This window comes from Mastigoproctus giganteus, chromosome 3 (assembly GCF_048544385.1).
Source record: "Mastigoproctus giganteus isolate SK-2022 chromosome 3, ASM4854438v1, whole genome shotgun sequence".
Lineage (NCBI taxonomy): Eukaryota > Metazoa > Arthropoda > Arachnida > Uropygi > Thelyphonidae > Mastigoproctus > Mastigoproctus giganteus.
The window spans coordinates 15,049,426-15,069,586 of record NC_143577.1 but is presented as its reverse complement, the minus strand read 5'-3'; the positions used below and the strand labels follow the sequence as shown (position 1 = coordinate 15,069,586).

At 36.1% G+C, this 20,161-nt stretch overlaps 1 protein-coding gene across 5 annotated transcripts in view; it reads right to left on the bottom strand.

The window, feature by feature from the left end:
- The window catches only part of LOC150087731 (dynamin-like), a 465,630-nt gene that overhangs the window by 107,132 nt on the left and 338,337 nt on the right, over positions 1-20,161 (bottom strand). For all 5 annotated transcript variants that reach the window (XR_016546724.1, XR_016546723.1, XM_090369182.1 and 2 more), the window contains one exon: positions 12,111-12,224. Coding sequence is in view for 3 of the 5 variants with exons in the window: in XM_090369182.1 (XP_090225308.1) it covers positions 12,111-12,224 (114 nt within the window). In the remaining 2 variants the exon portion in view is untranslated. The remainder of the gene's footprint in view (positions 1-12,110; positions 12,225-20,161) is intronic.

The window sequence follows — 20,161 nt, the reverse complement described above, 5'->3', positions numbered from 1 at the left end:
AAAATAATACAAACTACCAATCTGACTCCCTCATCATGTAGGACTTTCATCAACCGGTGAAATACCACCACTTTGCTTATTGGAGGCTTAAAGTGGTGAAACCCATGTTTAGTCTCTAGAGCAAATTTTCCGGCATCCCCCTCCCCCCATACTTCTCCTTCAACCCATGCACAGTACTAAGTACTATAGGTTTTGATACCTTTCGTGTTTGGGGTTTTCATAAAAAAAAAAAAAAAAACCTATCCAACTGAGTCTCCCCAAACTGTCAGCCACAATCACCCATGGAGACAACTTATTCCAGTAATCAACAACTCCCTGGCTAAAAGAAAACTTCCTGCAATCCAGTCTAAACTTCTTCCTCCCATGATAGAATTTACAGTTGCTAGTTTTGGAATCATTTATAGCAGTGAAAATTTTGCCTTCATTCATTTTACTTTTCCCTCTCAGAGCCTTATACACCTCAAATTAGATCTCTTCCAATGGTGTCTAATTACCAAGTTTTTAGCCCACACAACGGAAGTCTTTCCTCATGTGGCCTTTTTGCCAGTCTCACTAGGCACTTCCCATCTTTGAACTGTTTCAAGAAGCTTGATGTCATTTTTTTTTAGGTGTAGTCTCCATACCTAAACACAGTATTCAAAGTTCAGGCTTACAATTGCCTTATATAGTGGGATTACAACCCCCCCTCTCTCTCTCTCTCTCTCCCTCCTATACAGACAAATGTCTGATAAACCATTGATAAGACACTATGGACCTTCCTTGCCACCTGTCTACACTGCTCAGAGAACTTCTCATGCAGCTACATAGTAACTGCCAAATTCCTTCTTCCTCTACTTTTTTAATCCAACCTTATGTTAAGTGTTAAGTTACTTTGAGACTGCTATTCCTCAAGTGTGAGACTGTGCACTTTGCTGCATTAAAACATAGCTGCCAAAAATACCATTTACGAAGTCTAAGTCATCCTGAAGAAGCGCTGTTTGGTGCTGATTATTAACTATTTCATCATCTTAAAAATTTTGACATTACATCCTATATCCCTTTGTTGATGTCATTTAAGAAAATCAAAAACAACAGTGGTCCCATTAATCACAACCCTCTGCCTTCTACTCTGTAGCCATCCTGCAATCCATCTCAAGATTTTTTCTTAGATGATCCAAATGTTGCTAAAAGAATGTTAATCACAATATTGCTAAAAGTAAAAAATTAATAGTATAAATAGTATTAACAAGTTTACCACCAGCCTGACCTGTGACACAATGAACTGAATTCAAAAATCACAGGAATGAGTCAATCTGTGTTGGGGAGGGCAGAGGTATTTTTGGGCTTTCTTCTCACTGTGACTGAATTAGTCAGCTGCTGGTGAAGGTTACTTAACAAAAAAATTTCAGTTTTTCTTCTGGAAAATTGGAAGAAAATATTTCCTAAAGTTTATTTCCTAGGTTAACTAGGTGGATAACCTGCACTAAATTTAATGTTAATTTAGATAAATTTATTCTGATGAGTGCAGCACAGCATTACTATACATACTGAAAGATAAGTACGTATTCCACAAAAAATTGCCAGTGACAACACTTATGTCAACATTTTATATCGGCATAAGTAAAATTTTGCTAAAATTATATTTCCAAAGCAGGCAATAGTGTACTACAGTTAACACTTCCCAATTGTTATGTGCATTTTAAACATACTGCTCTTGCACTGTTAAACAATAATTTTAGTTCAAGAAATCAGCATTTCTTTTCATTCCTGTGAAGTAATTTAACATCCTCTCTCCCATCCTTCCAAAATATCCATTTCTGACTAGTTAATTTATATACCCTTAAAATATTTCATTCAAAACTATGAAGCTAAGGGCAAAACGTTTTTTTCTCTTTTTCATGCATAAAAATATATTAAATTCATCACTAGAGATACAGCTTAAGATCAATCCAGCAACATATACTTTGAGTGGTGATAACACCCTGTTAGAGAAAAACCTGTTCCCCACTGGGTTTGAGGTTACGAACCAAGCAGTCAAAGAATTTTTAGCTCTTGGAAATGGACAACATTTTCTGAAAAATTTTGCAGTTTTTTTAATTAACATATTAAATTGTGTTCATTAGCTTATTTTTAAATTTTATATGGATTTAGTAAGTTAAGGCTTAATATTCGTAGAGTCTTATCAGTGATTTCAGCATGATCATCACATCTCATAATTAGTACCTTGTAGTGTAGTGCATGATAGTGGTAACTGTAGTGTTTTAATTATAGTAAATAAGTAACTCAAAGGTTTTAATCACACAGTTTGGCATATTTTTTTTTTCTTTTTGGCTAAGAAATTAGAAAGGCAGTAGGGTTACTTAAACAGAACTAGCATGTACTACATAACAAAATTTGGTAATAGCGCGTGTTGTTATATTCTTACTTCTTAGTTTGTGCAGTAATTTTAAACCTTAAATTAAATGTAGACTATAATCATGCCTCAAACAAGAGTAGCTAAGCAAAAAGCTCAAAGTGGCGGGAATGCTTTGGCACGAGAAAAACAATCAACAGTGATTCTCTTGCAAATCATTGATACGTTTGTTCTCTAACTGTGGCTTTTTGCTGCACTACTTGTAGTAGAACATTAAACTGCCAAGGGGATGCCTTTGTGGGCTTTTGTTGCAGAGCACGAGGAACTTAGTCACCAAGTGGTCAAAAAATAATTTTGATATCATATATTTGGATTTCAGGAAAGCTTTTGATACTGTACATATTGGAGCAGTATGGAATTAAGGGCAAGTTGCTGCTATGGATAAAGGGATGTTTGAGTTGGAGAAGACAAAATGGTAATCAATGGACATTGCACTTTGTGGACTAATGTTATTAGTGAAGTCCACAAGGGTTTGGTGTTGGGCCCATTGTTGTTTTCTATATTTATCAATGATATTGAGGAAGGTATATCAGGCTTAATGTCCAAGTTTGCAGATGATACAAGGTTGGCAGGGTTTTTAAATAACAGTAATGACAGTACACTAATGCAACAGGATCTAGAAAAGTTGGGCAGATAGGCTGAGAGGTGGCAACTGAAGTTTAACATTGACAAATGCAAAGTACTGCATATGGATAGTAGTAACCCCACAGCCAGAGCAACTCATGGGGTCTTGTCAATGATATACAGGAATTTTGCTAGCAGGGATAAGGAGGTGATTATCCATCTGTATACGGCAATGGCCAAGCCATACCTTGAGTACTACATACAGATCTGCAGGCCTCATTTTATTTGGCGCCTCTGTAGCCAGGTGAGCAGGAGCAGCAGTGCACACGCTTCTTGATTAGACCGGGGTTCGAGCCCGTGATGACCAAATACGGAGGATGCGGAAAGGTCAGGGAATGACCACTGCATATCCCCGGAGCAATATGGCCTTAGTTGCTAATGCTTCTAAAACCCAAATAACAAACAACAGCCTCATTTTAGGAAGGATGAAGGGCTGTTGGAATGAGTACAGAGGACAATGAGATTGGTGAGGGGAACAAAGGGTTGCTCTTACCACGAAAGGCTTGCTTACATTCTGCAAATTGCAGTGTCTGGAGACTAGGCACTTGCAAGATGATCTGATTGAGGTGTATAAGGCCTTGAATGGTTTGAGCAAGCTCAATGCTGATGAAATTCTTCCCCTTGCTCAGATTAAGCACTTGAAGGAGCATAAATTCAAACTGAGGGAAAACAGTTACACAATAGTTGCGCAGAAATTTGCCTTTAGCCAGCGGGTGGTTGATTTCTGGAACAAATGTCCATCTGTCTTGTGGAGGTTGATAGCTTAAAATATTCAAACCAAATAAAATGTTGACGTGGGAAGGTTTTTTTTTTTTTTTTTGCTGATCCTGTATAAGCTTACTTTCTTGCATCATATGTTTCTACTAATGTTAAGTCAGTGTTCTGATGGGCTTATATGAGGAACAGGGTTGATGCCTTTAAAGAATTAAAAAGAGGGACAGTTCAAACACTCAGCTACCCTGCACAATGCTAGAGACTACTCTCGTGCAACACAACAAGATCCTCCACAGCAGAGCACACTGGTCACACAGGAGATAGCTGCTTTTGGTGACTCTATGTCAGGAAAGCAGGAAATAAGCTTTGGAAAAAAAAAAAAAAAAAAAAAAGGTTAGGCAGAATAGAACCATTTTGTATGACTTTTTTCTTTTTTATGAAAACCCCAAACACGAGAGGAGAGGTATTAGAACCTATAGTACTTAGTACTGTGCTTGGGTTGGAGGTTGAGAAGATGAAAGAAGATATTTGTTGACATTAGATTTGAACTTCTGTAGACTGTAAATTTCAGGAAATACGTACGAAGGAAGGTTGTTCCAGAAAACAGCAGTTGAATGAATAAACAAGGAAGATGAAAAGTAGGTTCTGTGAGTTTGAAGTTGGACAGTAAATGGATGTTGGCTGGTGGCGCCACATGTTCAGACTGTTTTGAAAGAGACAGCGGGAATTATAAAAGCCCATTCAGAAGAACAATGCCCACGGAAGTATCTGTAGAAAAGGCATGCAGCAGAAACAGTATGTCTATGAGACAGAGAGTGGAGAGACTGTTAGAGAGGAGTCATTAATTAACCTAATGCTGTCTTCTGGATGGAATCTAGAAGCCTGAGAGAAGTTTTGGGGGGCACCATCCCAGATGTGGAATGGGATGGTGGTAGATATTTCATGGTAGAGCGGATTTGCGATTTGTACAGAGATTACTTTTCTTCCAAACAGAACAGCTGTTTGGAAGAAAAGTAATGCCGAGAGCAAAAGAGAAAACCAAGTTTTTTAGATGCAGAGGAAGCAATATTTGTAATCTTCTTGTGCCAAAAGAGATTAGAAGTCGGGGTAATCCCCAAAAGAGATTTATTATTTTGCCTAGAAATCGGAATGTCACCAAAGATAAGCATAGGAGCAGAAGAATCCTTTTTTTTTTTGAGATATATAAGACAAGACTGAGTTTTAGAAGGATTGAAATCAAGCAAGCTGTCTTTGCCCCACTGGAGAATTACCTGGAAATCAGCATTTAATGAACTGGTAGCGGATATTCGAGAAGTTAAAGCTGTTTGAGCAGGGCAAGTCTCAAACTGGAAGGTAGAATGCAATGTGCTATCGTCAGCAAAAATACAAATAGGATTTCCGGTCAATGGAAGAAGGTCATTAATATACAAGAGGAAAAGAGTGGGAGAAAGAACTGAATCTTGGGGAAGACCAGCATTAATGGAGAAGTTAGAAGAGAGAGAGCCATCTACCATCACCCTCAGTGAACAATCAGAGAAAAAACTGGATAACCAATTACAAAAAAACAGTTGGCAAACCATAAGATGGAAGCTTGTTTAGAATATCTTTATGCCAAACACAATCGAAAGCCTTTGAGATGTCAAGAGCAACTGCTTGTGTTTCACCAAACGTTTCCATTGAATTTGTCTATAAATGAGTAACATAAGCCAGAATATCACCAGTGGATCGACACTGACAAAATCCATACTGGCGATCGTTGATCAGATGGAAGGTTTCTAGGTAGTTTAAGAGTTGGCGGTTAATTGATTTCTCCATTACTTTAGAAAGAGTAGAAGTAATTGTAATGGAATGATAATTGGATGGGAGGATTGTCACCCTTTTTAGGAACTGGTTGGATATGAGCAAATTTCCAAGCAGAAGGAAACACACCTTTGGAATAAGAAAGTGAAAAAAGGTGGCAAAGAACAGGAGTAAGTTCAGGAGCACAGGTTTTGAGAACAAGTGGAGAAATACCATCAAGACCTGGAGCTTTCTTAGCATCAAGATTCATCAATATCCTTCTGAAATCATTAATATGTGTGTTGGAAGAAAAATGGGATGCTAGCAGTAAGCTTTATCCTTAGCTAAAGTGACAACAGAACCATCTGGTTTTGACAGAGGTGAGAGCAGAGATGGGCAAAAGTTGCGGCAATAGCTTAGGCAAGAAGCAAGTTTTCTACTCTTAGCCTGTTCAAAATCTAGTTTGGACTGATTATAACTGCTTTACAATTGTTGCGAGCTTTGGTGTGGGCAGAAAATGAAACTGAAGAATTGGAAACAAGCCAATTGCAATATGTAACGTCCTTCTCTTGAACAGCCTTAGCACATTTATTGGAAAACCATAACAAAAACAAAACGTGATATCAACAGATAACTGAGATTCTGTCAGAAAAGGTACATGGGGTTTGGCAGACTGCAAGCGGAAATGGACGTCGTTGAGATCACGTATATTTGTGAAATGAACTAGGAAGTGTTTGGGAGGTTTAGATCTTTTCGCAGATAAGCTTATTCTATTACTTTGGCAATTCTTGATGTATTCAATAGTAAGAAAAAGTGGGGGGGGGGAGACATGCTGTACGAAGTAATGAAATTTTTCGAAATGGTGTACACGTGGTAAGAATATACCCAGATCCTTGACATAACGTGGCCTCGTGACAAAACATACATGAATTGCATGAAATTTAAAAGAAAATATGTAAAAAATTAACATAAATTTTATAAAAACAAACAAATATAGAATTATAACATTTTCAGTGAGACGACTGGGCTTGATGGGAAGCACAGTTTTTTAATATGAGGATTTATTATGGATAGGCTTACTCTCCTCCTCTTCTATCGACTTTAGTGTCTCTCTCTCTCTCTGTCTCCCCCTCTATTTTTTTTTTTTCTTTAACAAGATTTTTTAATCTCGTTTAAAGCAGAAAACCCTGTTTCGCACTAGTGGGAAGTGGAAAATAGCAATAAAATTCTAATTGCCTTTTTTGAAAATTCGTGGATATTCATTTGAATTTTGATCTAACATTTGCTAATATTAGTGATATTAAAAGTGAATTTCCAGCGACTGATCACTGTGAATCTCAGCCAATTCTTCTTCCTCTTGCAAATTAAGTTCTAATGTTGGAAGGTTTCTTGTTGCAAGTGGGTCTCTTACCCACAAATATTTTTTTGGTATCAAGGGATGGGAAGTAATGCTCAATTTTTGTCTTTAAAAGCTCTAATGTTTTGCTTTTTACATTCATTATTTTAGTATAATTTGTTTTGACAGTCAAGGGAAACATTTCTAAATTTTTTCATTTACATATTGTTTCCATATACTCAATTTTTCTTTAAAGGCAAACAACTTGTTAGTAGAAGTGAGTCAATTTTCCTCTGAACCTTGCATACTGATATTTAATTTATTTAGCTGCGCAATAAATCTGCTAGAAAAGCTAATTTGCAGCACCAAATTTCATCACTTAAATATCACTCCACTGAAAAAATTATCAGCAACTTGTACATACGGATAAGTACATTTCCTTTTGATAGCCACCAAACGTAAGTATACATTAAAAATGATCAGACTCCAGTTCCTCCCATAAATTTTCCAAAAATACATATTTTTTATGGTCTAGTTTGATATAATTGACTATCTTTAACCACTTGATCAAGTACAAGTTTTAAATCGGGTATGACTGTCTTCGCTACTAGAACATCTCTGTGTCTAAAATAATGTGCCGTAATATTATTTGAATTGTGTCGTTTTACTAAGTTTACAAATCCTTTTAGTGCTCCTGTCATCGTGGGAGCACTTTCGGTACAAATGCCAACAAAACAACTTCCATATGTCACTTTGAAAATATCCTGGCTGGTTGTTCTTTCAGTAAGTTCTTTACAACAACAACAACAAAAAAAAAAAAAAGTTTAATAACTGGTCCTTTTCGATAAACCTGACAAATGCTATTAATTGGGCTTTACTGTTAATATCTGTAGAATTATCTACTGTACTTGCAATGCAAACAGATGCCCAAAATCATTAATATGTTAACAACTTGTTCTTCAATATCATCAGACATTTCTTTTATAATACCTGCTAATTGTGCCGTTCAAAAGTGGTACTGTCATTATTATTTTTTTCCAGCTTCCTCTCCCAAATATTTTTTTTAAATTACCCAACATGCTGTTAAAAATCACACTTTCTGCAATCAGGTGAGATTTCTTTCTTTTTTTCTTTTTTCTTTTTTTTTTGGCCACTAGTTTGGCTACTAAATAGCTGGCTTCTTGAGCTTTATCAGATATTTTAGCCAGACTATAAAATTCTATACATTGTTGTCTATAGAGCCTGCAATCTTTTAAAATACTCCCACAGTTTTGGACGATAAATTCTTGTGCTTCATAGAAAAAACGATGCTATAATTTACTCAGCACCATTGATTCATTTGACAATTTTAAACCCACGCATAAAGGTTGAGGACAATCTTGGGTACAGGTAAGAAAATCCATCAACAAATAATCATAATATTTACAACAACATATTTTCTTCTTTTTTGATGTTGATGGTTTTTTTTTGTTTTTGTAATTTCAAGTTTGTTGTTATCAAATTGCCTCTTCTAATTTCCTTTCACTAAAAATTTATCCATCACTAATAATTAAAAGTTACTTCTAGAATGTACTCATACAGTTAATTGAAAATACCTGTTCTATATGAATTAATTGAATATGATGTTTTAGAGATATAAAAACACAAAGAAGATTTCTTACAATGCTGCTTACAAGTTTCACTTTATACAACTGCAGGGTGCCTGGGTGAGTTTCTTAAATGATAAGAATGGCAGTTGGACAGACAACAAGACTTTTGAGACTTTAGGATCTCCATAATTTTTTACACTATGTCATGATAAGAATGGCTGAATAGAGGTGCACAGATCTAGTACTAGGAATCAAAATGTGACATCACATTGACTGCTGGAAGGGGTTGAGATTGGTGCAGCATAAATAAACAAATTTTTTATTTGAATTAATTTTTATTATAAAACTTGGATTTGTTAATTTTTTATTTGCATTTTCTGCGGCACACCCGGAGCATACTCGTGGCACACAGGTTGAGAAACACTGATCCAAACCTTGGTTTTCCAATGAATTTATTAAGGCTGTTCAAGATAAGAATGTTGCATATAGCAAATGGCTTGCATCAAATTTTCCAGGTACATTTTTGCTTATACCAAGCTTGCAAAAATTGCAAAACAGTTAGTAATCAGTCCAAACTAGATTCTGAAGAGGCTAAGAGTAGAAAACTTGCTTCTTGTCAAAATGGTAGTCAAGCATTCTGGTCTCTTGTCAAAGCTACTGGCTGCAACTTTTGCTCATCTCTACTCCCACATCTGTTAAAACCCTATGGTTCTATTACCACTTCAACTAAAGAAAAAGCTGACCATGTTAGCATCCTACTTTTCTTCTAACTCTTATATCAATGATCTTGGTAAACCACCTCCTATCATTTCAGTACACTCCAATTTAATGCTGTCTGTGGTCTTCCATCAAAAGGATGTCAGAAGAATTTTGAATAGTCCTCGATGTCAAGAAAGCATCAGTCCTGATGATATTTCTCTTACTTGTTCTCAAAATCTGCACTCCTGAGTTAATACTGTTCTGTGTCGCCTTTCTAAACTTTCTTTTTTTGTGATTTTCCTTCTTTGAAATTTGCTCATATACAGGCAGTTCCTAAAAAGGTTAACAATTCCCTCCCATCTAATTATCATCCCACTGCACATATTTCTACTCTTCCTAAAGTAATGGAGAAAATCCATTAACCAACTACCTAGAAACTTTCCATCTGATCGATGATCACCAGTATGGATTCTGTCAGTGTCAATCTACTGGTTTCGTTACCCCATCTACAGACAAATTCATTGGAAAAGTTTGGTGAAACTGAGTTGCTCTTGACATTTCAAAGGCTTTTGATCATGTTTGGCATAAAGATCTTCTTATGGTTTACCAACTGTTTTTTTGTGATTGGGTGTGCAGTTTTCTCTCTAACCACTCACTGTGTGTATGATGATAGATGACTATCTGTCTTCTAACTTCTCTACTAATGCTGGTGTTCTCAAATGTTCAGCTCTCTCTCTCTCTCTCTCTCTCTCTCTCTCTCTCTCTCTCTCTCCCTCCTACTCTTTTCCTCCTGTACATTAACAACCTTCCATTGACTGGAAATCATATACAGTTTTGCTGATGACAGCACATTGCATTCCAGCTTCCAGGTTGAGAAACTTTGCTGTGCATAAACAGATTCGATTTCTTGAATATCCCCTACTAATTCCTTAAATACTGATCTCCTGGTAGGTCTCTAGTAAGGCAAAGATAATTTAGTTAAATCAATTCTTCTAAATCTCAGTCTTGTCTTATATCTCAAAAAAGGAGTCTTCTGCTCATATACTTATCTTCGATGACACTCAATTTCTAGACAAGATTGCATATCTCTATTAGGGATACCCTGACTTCTAATCTCTCCTATGCATATCACAAATATTGATTCCTCTACATCTAAAAACTGGGTTTTTCACTTTTGCTCTTGGCATTACTTTTCTTCTGAACAGCTACTCACTCTGTATTAATCTCAAATCTGCCCTATCAAGGAATACTGTTCCCACACCTTGGGCGTGCCCCCAAATCCTCTCTCAGGCTTCTAGATTCCATTCAAAAGAGGGCAGTTAGGTTAATTATAGACCCATCTTTTACAAAGTCTCTCCACTCTTTCTCACAGACATTTCTGCTGCATGCTTTTCTATAGATACTTTCATGGGCACTGTTCTTCTGTCAACATTCTCATACTGTCCAACTTTTCTTGTTCCTCATTTATTCCTTCAACTTCAGTTTTCTGGAACAACCTCCCTTCACAAATATTTCCTGAATATTACAATCTACAGAAATTTAAGCTTGATGTCAATAAGTATCTTCTTTCATCTTCTCAACCTTTAACCCATTCACGGTACTAAGTACTATAGATTCTAATACCTATTGTGTTTGGTATTTTCATTAAAAAAAAAAAAAAAACCACCTGTGTACCTTGTATGCACGAAAGGTGTTTTAATTTATGTGAAACATCCTTGGCTTGGAAGAGGTTACACAACAATACACGTATCTGTTATATGACTGCCACAATACAAAAATTCTTCAACAATTTCTTTTTTCATCTTGCATTTTTGTTACATTCCATTGTCAGGTGCCCCTGTTGATGATTTCACATAAAAAAAAAAAAATACAAAATAATATGGAATTGCATTAAAACTTTGCTGCTGAAATCTCAGTAAATAATGTTAAAATTATTCTTGCCGTCCAGTTCTTTTCTGAAACCTCACAATAACAACTAATCAGATTAGCCAACCACAATATTCTCATAATTCCATTCCTATTCAGTAGCATTATATTCCTATTCAGATGAGTAGCATTATAACTTACAAGTGTGTAGTGATTTACACTTCATCCCTGAACACTCTTGTGAATTGGGGACTTGCACATCTACAATCTATAGGGAATTGACTGGAATCTAAAGATGCTTTCATTACTGTAGCTAAATGTTTGATGATCATCTCTCCTATTTCGCTTAACATAACAGACCACATTCCATCACCTCATGATGCCTTATTCACTTTTAGCTATGATAATTTCTTCTCATTACTTTTCAGCTTTCATAAAAATCTTTTATTTCCTGGATAGTATTAGCCAGGCAGACAGTAGCCTCAAGCCTAAAAAGTTCATGTGTGAGCAGAGATGTAAAATATTTATTCAGTATACTAGCAACCTATTCCAGAGTTATCAATACTCTTATTGTCGAAATCAAGTGGACCAATAAGGCCCATTCTTTAACTTTTACTGTTTATATAAGGCAAAAATGCTGATTAGTTGGTTGTCTTAGGATTTTTTATTTCTTTTCTTTTGCATACACTAAAGTTTTTATAGAGTATCATGTACTAAACTGTACAAGAATATGTTCAAAAGCTGTTTTGCATGTTGTGCAGACTAAAAACCCTGCAATCTGCAAAAAAAACTTACTTTCTTCCCTGAGATCAGATAACTAATGCCTCCATAGAGGCCCTTGAAAGTTCTTCAGTCTCTCTGACAGGATATGAACTTGCATCCCTCAAAATGAGTGATAGCTATACTTGTCACAAAGGATAATAAGAAGGCTGATAGAATGCTGAATAAAACACTATACCATATGGTGAAGGTAAATTAATAGCCAAAGTGCATCCTATTGCAGCTGTTATTATTCTACTTCTTTAGGAAATAGCAACAGATTTTGGCTACTATCTATAATTAGTTTATGAAATAATAATAATAATATTAAGAGTAGTTACTTTATTCTTACCTCTTCATCTTTAAACCAAGAAAGCGATTCTGATGTCAGAACAAACCAATAGTCTCTGGAACCTCCTTTCATTATACCCAAGTTATGAATGCACATCCATCCTTTTCGTATCACCTATTAATCAAACTTCCTCTAAGTAATTGCTTCAATACTTCCTTTGACTTAACTTACTACCATTTAAAATCAGACAGACATACATTTTTGAAGTAGTATACATTATTCAACTTCAGAAGTGCAACAAATTCTAAGTTCAATCAGAAAGATTATGAAGAGTTCTCCAGAAACATAGGTTTATATTTATATTTTATAGGTCTGTTTCTATTATTCACTACAGTCTACTTAAAGCTTAATCAAATTCAAATGCCCTTAATATAAGTAATTCTTATATTAAAAGCTCATTAGTGCTCACTAGTGATCACAGCAAATTCTCAAAATAAAACAATTTTGCATAAAGGTATTGCAAGGCACAATGCCTTTATAACACAAAAATTCAATTCTTCTATCAGTTTAATATACATTATATGTTGAAAGAACTTCTATTTAACTACAACTGCTCAAGTGTAAGTTATTTCTAAGAAGACATTACCAGTTTTATTTTGTATAATTCCTATTAACAACAGTTATTATTATTAAAAATTCACATAAATCATTTTCATTTCATAAAAATAATTTTGAAAATGGAGAAATGTTTATAGAATATAAAAATCAAAAATAAACTTAAATGGAGTTATAATAAAAGTTAAATGATCTAATTTTTAAAAATCTAAATAACATAGCAAAAATGCAAAAAAGTGTGGGGAGGGGAGAAATAAAAAATGGTTATATGCTCAAGCTACTTCTTCAACAAATCCATCTGTATGTTTAAGAAATAATAAGTTCTATTAGCTCTATAAGACATCTGATTAAATGGGCAATTAAAATAATTTGCAAGATTTAAAAAGTAAATATTCAAAACCATATCATCACTGCACAGTTAGCAGTTTACCACTAACCATATAGTAATATAAAATACTCTTCAGGAAAGCAAGAAAAATCAGTTATAGATGTTTTAAATTTTCAACAATAAAACAAATAGAAGATTCATTTTTATATACAGTCCATTAAAAATGAAACAAAAGTTTTGGCTTACATTCTGAAAACTTTCTACTATAAGAAGCATAATTAAGATTATGTAAATGCACACAACATATAGATTTTTAAATGTTTTTCAAATTATAAAAAAAGGATGGTTTTTTTTTGACCTCTCAAGGAAATATATTTCACTAAAAAGACAATGGAAGTTAGAAATCAATCCACAATTTAATTATTTAAACACTGCCTAATATATAAAAATTGATAACATTTATTGCTAAAAATAAACTGCCTGCACAATAAAATAAAAAAATATATAAAAATTTATAATAAAATAACTGAGATAATTTAAAATATTAATGTAAATGATCAAAACTATAATATCACTAATTTGCACTGATATATAAAACTCTTCAGGAAACACTTGTTTCAGCAGTTTTAAGAGATATATTACAGTTGTAAAAAATAAAAAAATAATCTTTTAGTAATTCCAGGAGTGTGTAAACAAAATAACATCTGAGTTTCTGATCAGGTGTCAACTAAGAGTGATACCATAAGGATGTTATAATAGGGAATCAAAGATGGGAAGGTATATTTCATATCAAAAAGGTTCCTTTTCGTGCAGCATTTAACCATGCTGCTGATAAAGTGCAGCAGGATGCTGAGATGTGATATGAGATAGCTAGTGATAAAAGAAAGATGATGGTGGGGAGTGTTACAGACCATACAACATCATAGAAAGTAAGATAGAATTGTGCTTTCAGATATGAAGTTCTCTGAGCAGTGCAGAAATGCTGCCAGCTCAAACAAAAGCATTTTTAGCTTTTAGAACAGTATAATAAGTGCTCTTACCAACAAAGGCTTTAGTTCTGCAAACCGCAGAACTAAAGCCTTTGTTGGTAAGGGTGCCTAGTCTTCACAGGTGCCTAGTCTGGAGACTAGGCACCTGTGAAGTGATCTGACTGAGGTGTTAAGGCTTTGAAAGAATTGAGCAAGCTCAATGCTGATAGCATTCTTCCTCTTGCTCAGACTACACATGGGGGACATAAATTCAAATTGAGAAAGGATGGTTGCATGACAGATTTGTGAAAGTTTGCCTTTAGACAGCGGGTGGTTGATTGTTGGAATAAACTTCCATCTGTTGTTGTGGAAGTTGATATCTTGAATAAATTCAAGAACTAGACAAACTATTGGAGGGAAGATTGACAGGTGATGTGGGAAGTTTTTTTTTTTTTTTACTAATGCTTTATAAGCTTGCTTTCTTGCACTATTTGCCGCTACTAATACTAACATGAAAAAAAAAAAAAAAAAATCTTTAGACAACTTCAATGGACAAATAAGTGTTTTATCCCTTACAAACTGAAAATTGTGGTGTATTGGGCTGCTAGTACAACTAACCAGATAACTCATATTCATTGCAGTATGTCAGAGAGACAGGGAGAATAAGGGGCTCTAATGACCTTGATTTGGTTCTAATCAAGGATACAAGCAGTACCAAAGAAATGACAGTGCAAGAACTGACAGTGTGTAGTGATTACAGTATTATAGGGTTGAATTTGAAAGTGTCTGCAATTCTGCCCAGACACGATAGGAGGGAGTATATGATGAGGGCCCTGTTGATCAATTCGGCCCTGGAAAGATTGTGCAAGGCTCACTCATGGGGTAGAATTTTTTTTCAGCCTGGTCTGTACTTGTTAACAGGAGAGACTGCTTCTACAGGGATGGGATACACTTAAATAGAAAGGGTGCAGGAATGTTTGCTGATGCTATCGAGGCAGTGTTAGGTTGGTCGGAAAACTGCTAGATTGGGGGGATACAAGGACTAATAGATTAACAGTAGCCACTGGCAGAGGAGAAAGTGATTCTTGCACTGCTTCTATTGGAATGAGCAGCAGCCTGGAAAATAAGATGCAGGATATTTCAGAGACTGCTGGGAATCATGGGCGTACAAGTAAACACATGGGTTGTGTTAGGGTAGCTAAGAGGAAGAGCAGGTGCATGTATACTTGCATATACACCAATGCTAGGAGTTTAGTAAATAAATTTGATGAATTTGAGGTATTGCTCAAAACATCAAAGGCAGATATTGTTGGGATTTCAGAGACGTGGTGTTACACAGATATAAGGAATGCAGAACTGGAATTTGGGGAGTACGTCTACAGAAAGGATAGACAGGATAGAAAGGGAGGAGGGGTTATGCTATTAGTTAAGAAACACATAAAATACAAGGAAGTGAAGCCAGTCGACATCGCTGGACAGTGCAGTGTCGAGTCAGTTTGGTGTGACATAAGCATTGGGAGATCAAAATTGAGAGTAGGAGTGTGCTATAGGCCTAATGATTCTGATGAGTATAATAAGAAACTGTACAGAGAAATAGAGTGGGCCAGTAAATCAGAGAGTCTTATAATGGGGGATTTTAATTTCCCAGATATTGACTGGAATTTGGGGGCTGGTCACTCACACACTAGCAAGGCTTTTGGGGATTTATTGGATGATTGTTTTCTGCATCAGCATGTTCAGGAGGCAACTAGAGGGAGTAATACTCTTGATTTGATTATCAGTAGTGATTCTTCATGCATTAAGAATCTGCAGATAAATGAACCACTAGGTGGCAGTGATCACAGTGTTCTGAAGTGGGAGTTACTCAAAGAGGTAACTACCATTAGGGGTAAAGGGAAGGGGTATTGCTTTCGTAAAGGCGACTACGATGGACTGAGACAGTATTTAAATTCTATACAGTGGGACCAACTGATGATGTTACCAACAGCAAATTCAAAATGGGAAGCATTCAAGGAACTAATCTTGGAAGCTACCAGGCTTTACATACCAACAAAGAAATATTGTTCAGGGTTCAGGCCTAAATGGTTGTTAGATGAACTAATGAGACATATGGCAGAGAAGAAAAATGCATGGGATACATACAAATTAATGGGTGACATGGAAGCCTATGATAGATATAAGTTGGTCTGTAACCAAGTCACAAAGGAGATTAGGCAGGCAAAGGCAGATTATGAGAAATCCTTGGCAAAGGATGCAAAGAAAAACAGAAAAGAGTTCTTTACCTATTTAAACTCAAGAAGGAAAGGGATGAATCAGATTGGTCCACTGGATGTTGATGGTTCAACAGTTGAGGATCCTGCTCAGGTGGCTAACAATCTAAACGAGTATTTTGCATCTACATTCACACATGAGGAGTTATTCAGGAAGGGGAATGCCAGAGGTGTATTCAACTCTAGCAGTAAGCTAGAGAATCTTGTAATAACTGAGAGTAAAGTGGAGGAGAAATTGTTGAAGATAAACACAAGAAAGGCACCTGGGTGGATGGGATCTATCCAGTTATATTAAAGGAGGCAGCAAAGGAAGTAAGCAAACCCTTAGCCATAATTATGAGACCTTCCTTGGACTCAAGGGAGGTACCCATGGACTGGAGATGTGCAAATGTGACCCCAATTCACAAGGGAGGATCAAAGGCTGACACAAGTAATTATAAAATTGTGAGTTTAACTTTTGTTCCCGGAAAATTAATGGAGGCACTGGTTAAAGAAGCACTGCAGGATCATCTAGACAAGACTTCAGTTATAGCTCGGACACAGCATGGTTTTGTTAAGGGGAAGATTGGATACTATGATGCAGTCACAAAAGAACTGGATGCAGGGAATAACTTTGATATTATATACTTGGATCTTAGAAAGGCTTTTGATACTGTTGCACATGGAAGACTGCTGCACAAATTGGAGCAGTGTGGCACTGGAGACAAATTGCTGCTATGGATAAAGGGGTGGTTGAGGGGAAGAAGACAAGAGAGTGGTAATCAATGGACACTGCTCATCGTGGACTAATGTTATTAGTGGAGTCCCTCAGGGTTCAGTATTGGGTCCTTTATTATTCTCTGTATTTATAAATGATATTGATGATGGTATATCAAGCTTAATGTCCAAGTTTGCAGACGATATGAAGGTTGGCAGAGTTGTCAAGGACACTACTGACACTATGCTGCTGCAACAGGATCTGGAAAGGTTGAGCAGATGGGCTGAGAGGTGGCAAATGAAGTTTAACATTGACAAATGTAAAGTACTACATATGGGAAACAGCAACCCCAGAGCAACGTATCAACTCTGTGGTACTACACTGGCAGTGGCAGAGAATGAAAGGGACCTGGGGGTGGTTGTGCAGGCAGATATGAAATTCTCTGAGCAGTGCAGATGGGCTGCAAGAGTAGCTCATGGAGTATTGTCAATGATATATAGGAATTTTTCTAGCAGGGATAAGGAAGTGATTATTCCCTTGTATAAGGCAATGGTTAGGCCACACCTAGAGTACTGTATACAGGCCTGGAGGCCTCATTTCAAGAAGGATGTAGAGCTGCTGGAACGAGTACAGAGAAGGGCAACAAGATTAGTGAATGGAACAGAGGGGTGCTCTTACAAAGAAAGGCTTAAGTTTTGCGAATTACAGTGTCTGGAGACTAGGCACCAGCGAGGTGATCTGATAGAGGTGTACAAAGCCTTGAATGGTTTGAGCATGCTCAATGCTGATGGGATTCTTCCTCTTGCTCAGAATAATCACCTGAGAGGGCATAAATTCAAATTGAGGAAAGACAGATGTAGGATAGATGTGCGGAAATTTGCCTTTAGCCAGCGGGTGGTTGGTAGGTGGAACAGACTTCCATCCCTTGTCGTGGAAGTTGATAGCCTAAATAAGTTTAAGGCTCAGCTGAACAGGTATTTTGAACGAACAGAGGGGTGAAGTGGAAGTGGTTATTTTTTATTTATTTATTTTACTTTTTTTTTTTTTTTGGCTGATGCTGCATAAGCTTGCTTTCTTGCATCAAATGCCTCTACTAATGCTAATGCTATAGGAAAATGGATTGTGTCCAAAGAAATATTAGGCCAAAAGAAAGGGTTTCAATTTCAGGGATGTGTATTGTGGTATTTTTAAGACTAAAAACTAGAAAGGAACTATATGCTGTGGGATATGAATACACCATAGGAAGTGTTTAAGGGATTTATCCTAAAAGCGAGAGGTGGAATTACTATTCATTCATTCTAGGGCAGAAGAATTGAAAAAGAAATTGAAAATGAATGAAAAGAGAGCTGAAAAGTGTAATTAAGGAAAAGAAACATAAAAGCAAAGTATAGTTACAGAGCAGAAATCATTTTGTATAACAATAAAAAGTATATCTGTAACAATACTACTGATGGGGTAAGAGAAGCAAAATCCAAGTAAAAGAAGTATGGTATGGAGAGCTAAGAATGGAGACAAGGTAATTAATCATATGCGAACACAAGAAATTAAATCAAATAGACTCCTTATAAGGAGAAACAGTGGAATCAGAGACAATTCAGATGAAGTGGCAGACAAGTTTTTTTTTTTTGGAAGGTATGAAAACCTACAATACAGTACTATGTATTGGTTTGAAAGTTAAGAAAACAGAAAGTAAAAAAAAATAAAAAAAAAAAATAAAAATTGTTTATACTCCAGCATGACCAGATCAGAGGAGTTCCACAATAAATCATGAATACAATTGTTAATCATATTTAGCAGTCATGGGCTTGAACCACAGTCCACTCAAAGGGCATGTGCTACCACACTTTTGCTCCTGATCCACTTGGCTATGTTGGAATTACTTGTTGAGAAATATATGTGAAGAAAGGTTGTTCCAAAGAACAAAAGTAGAAGGAATAAATGAATAAGACAGAAAATTAGTTTTGTGAGTTCAGAGTTGAACAATGAGTAGATACTGACCAGTTAAAGCACATGTATGGAATGTAGAGAGAGAGAGAGAAGTAGAAGGAGGAATAACTTCCGCACATCTATCCTCTTGCTCAGAATAATCACCTGAGAGGGCATAAATTCAAATTGAGGAAAGACAGATGTAGGATAGATGTGCGGAAGTTTGCCTTTAGCCAGCGGCTAGTTGGTTGGTGGAACAGACTTCCATCCTTTGTTATGGAAGTTGATAGCCTAAATAAATTTAAGGCTGAGCTGGACAGGTATTTGGATTGAACGAAGGGATGAAATGGGAGCGTTTTTTTTTTTTTTTTTTGGCTGATGCTGCATAAGCTTGCTTTCTTGCATCATATGCCTCTACTTATGCTAATAAACAAATAAGACAGAAAGTTAGTTCAGAGTTGAACAATGAGTGGATACTGACTAGTTAAAGCACATGTATGGAATGTAGAGAGAGAGAGAGAGAGAGAGAGAGAGAGAGAGGTGGAATTACAGATGCCAATTCCACCTAGAGGAATTTCTTTACATATATGAAAATGGCCGATGGAAATATTTAAAGAAAAGGCATGAAGCTGAACTAAATTTTGTGCTGCCGGCCTACAGAATGGAGAGAGAGAGCTCATAAGCACAAGTTGTTGATTAACTATAGACTACTTCTTTTGAACAGAATATTGGTATCTGCATTACTATTAGCAAATGATACAAGAAAGCAAGCTTGTACAACAGCAAAAAAAAAAAAAAAAACACTTCCCATATCAGTTGTCCATCCCTTCCCCTCCCAGTTTATTTAGTTTTTCCTTGATTTTACTCAAACTACCCACTTCCACAAAAAACAGATGGAAGTTTGCTCCAACAATCAACTATCTGCAATCTGAAGACAAATTTTCATACATCTATCTTACAATTATCCTTCCTCATTTGAATTTATGCCCTCTTGTGTATTGACTGGGCAAAGAGGAAAGAAGACAACAATATTGAGCTTACTCACTCCAAAGACTTAAAACACCTCAATCAGATCTCCTTGCATGTGCCTAGTCTCCAGATGCAGCAATTTTCTGAAATGAAGCCATTCTTGGTAAGAGCACACTTTTGTTCACCTCACTAATCTCACTTGTCATTACAAACACCTTGCAAGCTTCATATTATCTGCAAACTTCATCAATATTATTAGCGATAAATATAAAAAACAACAATGGGCCCAGCACTGAGCCCTAGGGAATTCCACTAATAACAGTAGTCCAAGAAGTGCA